This window comes from Podarcis melisellensis (assembly GCF_964234715.1).
Source record: "Podarcis melisellensis genome assembly, chromosome: 5".
Lineage (NCBI taxonomy): Eukaryota > Metazoa > Chordata > Lepidosauria > Squamata > Lacertidae > Podarcis > Podarcis melisellensis.
Window position 1 is genome coordinate 45,525,708 of NC_138537.1, and position 11,004 is coordinate 45,536,711.

At 36.6% G+C, this 11,004-nt stretch overlaps 1 protein-coding gene across 1 annotated transcript in view; it reads left to right on the forward strand.

The window, feature by feature from the left end:
• CFAP58 (cilia and flagella associated protein 58) overlaps nucleotides 1-9,401 on the forward strand; it is an 85,044-nt gene extending 75,643 nt beyond the window's left edge. Inside the window, 3 exon segments of the mRNA XM_081912547.1 lie at nucleotides 2,442-2,561; nucleotides 5,521-5,654; nucleotides 9,167-9,401. Of these exon segments, the coding sequence (XP_081768673.1) occupies nucleotides 2,442-2,561; nucleotides 5,521-5,654; nucleotides 9,167-9,287 (375 nt within the window). The 3' untranslated portion in view covers nucleotides 9,288-9,401.
• Nucleotides 9,402-11,004: the final 1,603 nt, after the last annotated feature.

Here is an 11,004-nt window from a genome sequence, read left to right on the forward strand (position 1 = left end):
GATGTTTCCCCATCAATATATATGGGGGTATATCCGTTATTCCTGCAACTGTTGATGGTTCCCGTCATGTCTTGGGAGAAGCTGTTATCTCACAGTTTCCAAAAGTCACTGCATCACTTCATCCCGTGATTCGGCTTCCAGTAAACAAGCCGTCTTCACCATTTTTCCAGACAGTCAATCTAGAAACTTCTATTCTCGCAGTTGGTAGGCTCATTTCCTCCCTGTCACTGATTTATGACCATTTAACCTTATCTCAAACACATTCCTTTGTGGATAATGGAGATTAGGGAGGATTTTGCTTTATATTTTCAAAGCCCCCCTTACCTCTCAGTTCCTTTCTCTCACATACCCATTTCCAATTTTGTTAAATTCCATATTCTATTCCAATTTATTCCATCATCACTTGTGCTGATATTTTAAAATATCAGGGTGGGGGTTGCCATATCATAAATGTAGAGAAAAACCTTGAGTAAGTAAACCGTGGGCTCCTCTCCCCCCACCGTCTCTTTCACTGAATGAAATCTGCTCTCAATCCAAACCTTTCACATCCTTGTAGCTGGGTTGTTTTTGCAGCTTCTTATCTCATCGTCTCTAGCATGTGCCTGTAGTTTACTCCAATTAAAGTCCAATTAACAGGATAACCTGTGCTTCCAGGAATGGGATTGAATCATAGAATCATAGAATCATAGAGTTGGAAGAGACTACAAGGGCCATCGAGTCCAACCCCCTGTCAAGCAGGAAACACCATCAGGGCACTCCTGACATATGGTTGTCAAGCCTCTGCTTAAAGACCTCCAAAGAAGGAGACTCCACCACACTCATGGGGGGGGGTCGCAGCAGCCAGAGTGCTCCATGCACCCATTGCCTTTGCCTGCCCTCACGTTCATGGGGAAGCGAGTGCCAGAGTGCCAGGCAAACGGCAGATGAGAGCCTGGTTCCTCTTCCAGCCGAAGAGGAATGCAGATAATGAAGTTCCTCCATCATTATCTGATTATCTCTGTCTGTCTGTCTCCCGCTGTGTTGAGAGAAACTCCATTCCTGGTGCACCGGAAACAGGAAGCCCGAAAAGAAAAGAACTTTGTGTAGGATGAAAGGGAGACCAGATTTGGTGACCTTTGGTGAAATAATTGCTGGCACTCTTTTTGATTGTTGTAAAAAAAAGTCTAAGTAAACTGGGATACAACAGTGGCCAAACTCAAAGGTTTTGCAGGTGTATGGATTTCTACCCATACAAGTATTCTCTACATTATTATTATTATTATTCTACCACGCTTTCACTCTAAGATCTTAAGCGTGTTGCAAGATGAACTCTGCATGTAAAAAATGCCAATGGCTAGGATTATTATTTATTTTATAGAATTTACACACAGCTTGATTGTTTGAAAAAACCTCAAAGATAATAAAATCAATTTAAAAATTGCAACAAAGGATTGAATTTGAATTTATCTTCAGCAGTGTATTCTTCAATATGATATGTTAAACACTCTGGGGTTTTAAGCCCAATTATATAGCCTAGGGAAAAGAATGAAAGTGCAACTGCAATCAGTGAACTCAAACCTTGAGTTCTGCACTAGCTACCTCAATAAACATGAATACCTGCAAAAGTAGAACCATATGGTTTGAGATGCATTTGCCATACTTCGTTAAAAAGACGCAAAACTATAGTGAAAAAGACACAAAATTCAGCTCAAATTAACAGTGAAAAGATGTAAAACTTTTCTATTTTGCTTGAATCAGCATTATAGGCCAGCATGTTTGTATTTTCGCATATGCTCTTGATAAAAGTTCTGTGTTGTGCCTATGAGTTATCCATATAATTATGTATTTGTATGGTGGTTGTTAAATCTGTGCTGCCCTATTCTAATTATGTTGTTAGCTTTCTTCGGTTTTTGGAATATTAGTGCTTGGCTAATTGTTATATATGTTATATATGATTATTCTTGAAGGCTGGCTTAAAAGCACTATGATACCGAGTGGCAGAGCAAATGTTTTAGGATAAAAATATAAATAATATCTTAGAATGATCAGTTTTTAAACTGTAAAACCTTGTGAAAATTAGAAAGGATTACCTCATTACTGTCTTACAGTGTGATTTACAGTTTTCATTAATATACTGTGCAACATTTTCATATGCTTGCTGGTAGCCACTTGGTGTAGTACAGATGCAAAATAGATTCATCGGTATAAGTGGACTCACTTGTTGGAGGAATTGATTCAGGATAAACTATATTTACTAAGATAGCAGATACGATTTTTTGTTTGAGAAGAAGTAAAGCACCACAGCTAAACAAAAACAGTTAGCTTATGAAAATCTTTATGGTCTGGATTGTTTTTATGTTTCTGTTCTCATGTCTTTGCATTCCCTCTCCTTACATACATTCTATGGTGGCAAGTGGACAAGTGTAACTTCCAAATTGGTTTCATCTCCCCTTGTCTCCTAGGAGAAGGAGAAACTGTATGTAGAGCTGAAGCACCTCTTGGCCCGTCAGCCTGGACCAGAAGCAGCAGAACAGTTGCAGTTGTATCGGCACACTCTGCGGGAGAAGACCAAGCAACTTAAAGTAAGAGTCATTTCCAATAATTCATTATATAAATAGTGAGTGTAGAAATAGATAGATTGTACTCCGTAGCCCCAGGAAGTAGGAAATCATTATTGTCAGGGACTTGTGTTCTGAAAAATCTTTTGAACCTGGAGGTATACTTCTTAATTCATGGATAAGTACTTTAAGAATAGAACTACAAGTATGTTGTCACCCCAGAAAGGTAAATGGGACCTCCAAATTCAGAGGCAGATTTCTTCAGAGTAACATATTGAAGCAGAAGCAGCATGCTTTTGGTAAAGTCTTTTTCAGAGGCAGTTTGCCTCTGAATACCAGCTGTTGGGTAGAGAGAATGCAGCTGCGCTGCTTGTGGGCTTTCCCTGGGCTCGTTGGCCACTCGGACTACAGAGTGCTGGACTATATGGGACTTTCACCTGATCCTGCAGTCTGTTCTTATGTTCTTGTACCCCTAACCTCTTAGAGTTCTTTGAGAGTGTCAGCAAACGTATTGGTAGAGGTGAACCTGTTGATATTGTATGCTTTTGAAACAATACCTCACCAAAGGCTCCATAAGCTTAGCAGTTATGGACTGACTAAAGGTTCTGTTATTAATCAGTAACTGGGTAAGAAACAGGAAGCAGAGTGTAGGAGTAAATGGACAGTTCTCCCAACACAGGGATGTCAAAAGTGGAGCTCCCACAATGATAGGCTTTAGGACCTGTGTTTAGGAATGAGCAGTGAAGCAGTCCAATTTCCTGATTGCACCAAATTGTTCAAGGTGGTTAAAATGGAAATGCACTGTGAGGAGCTTCAAAAGGATCTCTCTAAACTGGTTGAATGGGCAATAAAAAGAGAATGCAATTCAATGTAAGCAAGAGTAAAGTGATGCACAATAGGGGGGAAATGATTAATATCACATATATGCTAATGGGATCTGAACTGATGGTGACTGTCTAGGAATGGGACTTGGGGTCATAGTGGATAACTTGATAGTGGATAACAGCTTTGAAAAATCAAATTCCATGTTGGGATCATTAGGAAACAGAACGAAAAAAAACTTGCCACTATCATAAAGTTTGGTGATCCATAATTTAGCATGATTATTTTTATGAATCACATGAACTGTACTTTTTGGGAAATGCCCACGAGTTCTTTACACATACAGTTCTGAAGAAAGCTATTGTATGAATTTCCTAACATTGTTGTTTGCATTTTGAGGTATAATATTTGTTTATAAAATTAAGAAATTAAAATCTAATTAGAGCATAAATTTACAGCCTATTACTATAAATGTGCATCCCACTTGGGTCTTTGGAGATGCTGCCAGATTTTTATACGAGACTTAATTTCCTTTTTAAATGAGGTTTTTTTTTAACATCCCCGTCAAAACAGTTTTCCTTCTGTCCTTAACAAGCTAGCAGAAATGGATTGAGAAAACATTGCTAAATCCTTCATTTTTCTCTAACGGTGCATTGACTTATATTAGTCTCGCATCTTATTAGAGGGCTGACAAGAGTAATCTTTCTTAACCCCTTGTCACTGTAAGGCAGGATTTCTTGGGTGAGAAAAGCTTGTTTATGCCTCCTGGAACCGCTTGATGCACCATGTTAAGCAGCAACTGCTAATATGTAATGTAGTGCTCTTCCTTCATTTTCATTGCATGAAAATACAATAAGGTACATTCTTTCCCCTCCTCCCATCCCTGTTTACGCATTCTAAGGAAAGCAGTAATACCCATTTGCCATAGGTGGTAATAACTAAGGCTGCAGCTTATACCTCGGATAGGAGATGACTATTGAGGTTTTTGTGCTGGCTTTTGCACTCAACATATTACGGAGACATTGGATAAAACACAGCAATTAGTTGTCTGGGTTGTTTTAAAGTTTGTGGGCTCATAGAGTAATGTTTGAAACTAAAATAGCAGTCTATGCTTATGGGCAAAGAGTTGTAGCCAACAAAGGTACAGCAGATCCATTGAAATTAATGGACCTAAGTTAGTCATTAAAAAAAAAATGTCTAGTGGCACCTTAGAGACCAACTAAGTTTGTTCTGGATATAAGCTTTCGTGTGCATGCACACTTCTTCAGATACGATAAAACAATCATTTAGTTTCATTGATACAAATATTGATAGCAGTTATTACATACAAACTACCGGTACTTCCATTTGCACAGCACATGTATAGATATACTATACTTACTGTGACATTCTGATAAGTATGAAAAATATTTTGAGATAGTCAAGAACAATATTCAATATTCAATATTCAATATTGGTATCTGAAGAAATGTGCATGTACACGAAAGCTTATACCCGGAACAAACTTAGTTGTTCTCTAAGGTGTTAGTGGACTCTTTTTAAAATTTTAAAATTTATTTCAACTGTGTCAGACCAACACGGCTACCTACCTGAATCTAAGTTAGTCATGCACATTAATTTCAGGGGATTTACTCTGTAACTTAGTCTGATTCAACTCAGAGAAACAAAAACACAAGTACAAAACATTAAATTTGTTCTTTTCTAAGCCTTATGATTTTTAAGCCACTTGAATATTGTTCTTGACTTTCTCAAAAGATTTTTCATACTATCAGAATGCCACAGTAAATATAGTATATTCATGTGCTGTGCAAATGGAAATAGTTTGTATGTAATAACTGCTATCAATATTGGTATCAATGAAACTAAATGATTGTTTTATTGTGTATTTTAAGCTGTGTATTTTGTATTTAATTATGGCATGCTTTTAATGATTCTGTATTTTAACCATGTTGTACAACTGGTTTTTATGCTTTGTAAACTGCTTACAAACATCCAGACATTAAGCAGTATATACGGTAAATTAATGCATCATGATGATACAGAATGAGAGAATTGTTACCCAGTACAGGGACAGATTTAAATAACAATTATTTATAAAAGCCATATAGGTACAAGAAGACAACAAATCACCCATGGCATTTGTTTGTTCTTTTTTTTTAAGGTTTTGTCTTCTGAATTGAACATGTATGAATCACAGAGTCAAGAATACAAATATGAAATTGAAAGACTTGCCAATGAGCTTCTAAATGTAAAGAAGAAATACCTCACCCAAAAACGCAAGGAACATGAAAACAAGTAAGTGATAGTATCAGTGGTGGTAATAATTACATTATTTAATAATAAATTACTGCCCAGCTGAGATCGGATTATGACAGCAATCTCATGTGTGTGGATACATGTCCCCCTGGTGAGATATGTGAAATTGCCAAATATTGAGTACTTCTGTAAGTCACTTGTGTGAAAATTCCCCCAAGTGTAGTTTTATCTCTTTTCCCATGTCAGTGCCCAGCTTTCTTAATCCTTTAATTGCAACTCTTTTTTTCAGCCACATCCTGCCCTCCTCTCCCCTGCATTTAATTTCTGTTCTGGGCTTTTTATGTTGGTCCAGACTCAAGTAAACAGTTGCACTAGCAGGAGACAGTGCAATGAGTCCTGCTAGTGCAACAGGGCTCCCCCCTTCTCCCCTGTGCATACCTCGTGCACCCACTTCCACCCCCAAATTGGCTGTAGGGGAAGGAAAGGGGAGATCATTTCATCTTCCAAGAAAAAATGCTTGCACTGATGTAATGTCAGGCCTGGTCGTTGTCCTCTTCAGATCACCACACATAATAGCTTGATGCTGAATTCATCTCTGAGTTTGCTATTTCCAGACATATTTTAATTGCATCCCATCACTGCTTTGTTTGGTGTATGGGGTGTTAGCAGTTTGACTTCACCCCAGAAGGCACACTCCATTGTCTCTCGAGACAGACTGATGCCAATAACTGCTTTGCTGTTTCTCATTGATGAGGGCTTTGTTCCTTCACATTGGAATCTGAACAGAGTATATAGTCAGTCTTCCAAAATCAGCTACATATTACAAAACCCTGGACCAGGGGTCAGTAAACTTTTTCAGCAGGGGGCCGGTCCACTGTCCCTCATACCTTGTGGGGGGCTGGACTATATTTTGGAAAAAAAAAATGAACGAATTCCTATGGCCCACAAATAACCCAGAGATGCAATTATTATTATTATTATTATTATTATTATTATTATTATTATTATTATTATTATTATTATAAATCACACCTTCTACCCATGTAAAAACACCATGCAGGCCCGACAAATAACCCAGAGATGCATTTTAAATAAAAGGACACATTCTACTCATGTAAAAACACCCTGATTCCCAGACCATCTGTGGGCCGGATTTAGAAGGTGATTTGGCCAGATCCGGCCCCTGGGCCTTAGTTTGCCTACCCATGCCCTGGACCCTCCCTGTTTCTGGAAATTCTCAAGATCACACCTGTCAATTCAAAATCATTCAAACATCACAAATTTGCTTATGCAGAAAACACTTAACATGAGAGAAACCCCATGTTTAGAACTTCATCTGATCACACACATGCCTATTTAGCTGCACATACACATTATTTACCTGATCTAATAGTCTCTTGAGTCTGTTCTCAGTCACCAGTCTTGATTTTTGCAATCATGCTTCTCCCCATCTATGAATTAGATGTGCACTGGGCAGTTCAAATAATTTAATATATTCCTGTTTCGCTCCTTCATGTGCTAGAACGTGATTTTTAGAATGTGCACTAGTACCCATTTAGAAATATGGAATTTGATTTCAAACTAGTTACTTCCTTTACCACATGGAACTTCATGTTTTTAGACAGCAAACAGTTCTGATGACTGAATTAGCAAAACAGTCAGCAATCTAAGGCGACCTCTGCCCATCTGCAAATGGCATAATGTTGCCTTGATGTTTGGAATTAGCAACAATTGTTCGTGGCTAATGGCCTTCCTGGGGCTTTATGATCAATACACAAAGCTACCATAATGTCTAGCGATCCATTTCCAACAGCTAAGTGTCCTTTTGAAAACAGCTATAATCTTTAGAATTTGAACCCTGGGCTTAGCTTTTCCATTTCAGCATTACAGGGGAAGAAATTCACTCTGCTGTATTTTATTTCTAGAATTTCATTTCCTGCTACTATTATATTTTTAAAGGGCAATGGACCATCTATAAGGAATAGTTACGCCTAGATATATATGAGTATTACATACAGTACTATGAGGTTTTCATTTTTTGTCAGTTTTATGCCACTTCCATAGTAAATTATGTTTATAAGTCCAGAAAGGAGAATTAAGCTCATTTCTTTTTTTTAATTTTTTTTTCTTACTATTTCCTTCTCCTTCCTTCTGCCTCCAAATTAGTCATGTAGTCAAGGGGACCTGCACATGTTTAGCTACTTCTTTCTAGTGTAGTATATAGTCCAGTGTCTATTACAGCTTGAATAAATTTGCAGTGTAGGGCATGATTGTGGGACTGCTACAGAAAATCGTCATAAGCTCTCTTTTGCTTCTTGCTCTCTGTTGCATGTTGAGATCACAGCACATTAGTCATTATTTAGGAGAGTTTAGTGCACAGTTGCATACATGCTTGCAACAATCTCACCCTTTCTCTTTTCCTCAGTGCCACAGTCCTTGAATTACTTTTTAAAAGAAAACATTTACTAGGAAGCAAATTTAAAATATTCTCCAGGAAACTATTTAGTTTTTTGAACCATAGGGTTGTATCCAACTAAGTTCTACTCAAAATATATGCAGTGGAAGTAATGGACCTTAGGTGAGACATGCCCATTAATTTTAGTGGGTATGCTTTGGGGATAACTAGCACTGGATACATACAACCTATTGTTAGCTTCAGACATTTTTGAGGCTTTGATCTGTACCATAAAAAGTCCAAAGATTTTTTAAAAATTGTTAGAAAAATATATAATACAGCATTTTTGTGCTTTAGTACCACCAGTTTACAGTGATCTGATAAATTTGTTTGAATATTTTGCTCCATTTATGTAGTTGTACATCTCAGTTCAGGAAAATGTGTCTTTCACATTGCTCTCCTGGCTCCCCCCCCCCCTTTCCTCATTAAATATCTGAGTGGATAGTTAAACTATGCTGCTTTCTCTTAAGGCTGCTAAATTCAAGTTGTGATTGTTCTTCCTATGGCTTTAAGTCTAATGGTCACACCTATCAGTTCAAAGTTATATAGGCAGTGTTGGCTTTGTGTAAAAAGAACTGGATAATTATCTCTATAAGTCTGTTAAATGGTGAAAATGGCTAACACAATTTCTTCATTAAAATTCAACAAAGAGGGGGAAAAATCCCTTTTCTGCCTTTGATGATTTCAGCTTTTTATTTGAAAAACAAATAATCATTTGGAGGAACATTGCCAAGATTAGAAATTCCAAGTCTTACATTTATTATTCTTTTAATGAGAAACTGTGACCATTTTGAGGGGGTAACATTAGGAGAGCTCATTTAGTTCTAATTTTTAATAATTCTGCGTACCGTAAGCAGTCACCTAATTAGATCCAAACAGGCATCTAATTGTGGTTGTTTAGCTAAACAAGCTTTCATCAACTTATTTTTAATGATCTCCTGATAGAGCTATTGCTGCTATTAAAACTTTTGGAACTTTTCAAAATGATACTGAGATAAAAAATGTAATAATATGCCCTCTTTCTTTCTTTCTTTCTTTCTTTCTTTCTTTCTTTCTTTCTTTCTTTCTTTCTTTCTTTTCTACTTCCATCCCTAAGGGAAAAGGAGAGAGCCTTGAGTAACATAGAGCATGACTACCAAGGAACGAGAGCCAGAGCTTCACGCTTCACCGGAGGTGGTTTCCCGCTTAGCAACCCACCTCCCAAAATTGTAGCCTAACACTATTGCATCATTAAACCTCATCCACTAGAATGGAAAAGAGACATTGTCATGTCCAGCTGAACTAAAATGTTTTTGAATACAGATTAGATAATATTATGGTTTATAAAATAATTTGTAGCAAAATATTTCTTCGAGTGTGTTCTTTTATTAAAGGTAGCATTCTGGCATAGGCAATGCTATTTTTTATGCCCATTTAGTTGAATGCTGCACATAATGAAGTCACTCCCCATCCTATAGATATATTTGGAGCAGATATTTCGATTTTACAGTTTTTGTTGTACTAGAAGTTCACTTGAAATCAGTGATACATGCTTCCAAGTAAATATATAGCATATAAAATTGTAATCAACTGTAAAATATCCATATCTATATTGGCTTAAACTACCTCTTCTTCAGCATGAAAAAACATGAAAAATAACTAGAATGCTAATAATTTAGCTTAAGAAAATATAAAGCGTAGAGTTCATCACTTTATCGGAACAACATTAATCTGTGAAAGTTTAAAGTCACAGTGTTAAACATTCTCAAAACTGATTAGGAACATTGGGAAGGTATGTGATAACATTAAGCCCATACTGGTGAATGTATTTCTTTTTTATGCTAGATTGCTAGTATGATGGTAACATCTTTGACTGTACATCTCAGTCTGTACATTTAGATTATGCCTATCTTTCATTAATTTGTTTCTCATGTATCAAATCTAGAGTCTAAATATAACCAACCTTACATTTTCATACCTGTTAAAAGGAAGACATTGATTTAGTTCTGCAACATTTAAAGATTGTTTACATTTTACATCATATATACCTCCCCACACCAAAACCTTTTCAACCAAAGAGATTTAATAAACATTCATTAGCAAGCCATTTAATAATGTCAATGTGTGAGGTGCTGAAGAATGGGGATAAGAGTTTAAAATAAAATGTCTTTGATGTATTTTTGCCTCAGGGATGAAAAACTCCCAGGAGAGATCCTGATAAATATTTCATTAAAAAAAACTTTTGCAAAGATATTGATCTTTTGTTTGGTAGAATACAGAATTGTATATTAAAGCCCCTTTGGAAAACTATTAATGTTAAGTGTTTATTTCACAGAAATCAAGTAATCTGTGATTGGGAATCATTTTGCTTTTATATAAAGGACAAAGATTCTTAGTTATTGGAGGAATTGCCATTGCCTTTAATTTCTGAAGCAATTATTATTCTTGTTAGAGTCTCTGTCTTTCGTGTCTTTTTTCCTGAAGATACCAGTGAATACTTAAAATTATGTTTCTTAACATTTTCTTACCATCATAACAATCAACCCACTATAAACAAAATAGGCAATGTACAACTTCTAGTATCTTTGCTGCATCAGCTGCATGGACCAGCAGAGACTGATTTAGGTTGGAGCATCCATCTTACCAATACTGCATTGGTGAATTAAATGCAATCAGAAAAAGAACATCTGAACCAGTTTTGTGGGTAAGCCCTTAGACATGTTGTTTTTTTTATATTCTTTCCCAAAACATCTTCACAACTTTCTTAAAATGCTATTATATGCATATGTGTTTATTTTGTTTTCTTTATAATGAAATTTGTCTCCATTCAGTACAAATTGGAACAATACATAGTTGAAGGTGTAGCTGCTTTACCCCGGCACCATGCCACCAGAGTCAACAAAGCTAAGTTTATTAATACCAGCAGGTAATCTGGCATGTTTCTGTATAGACAGG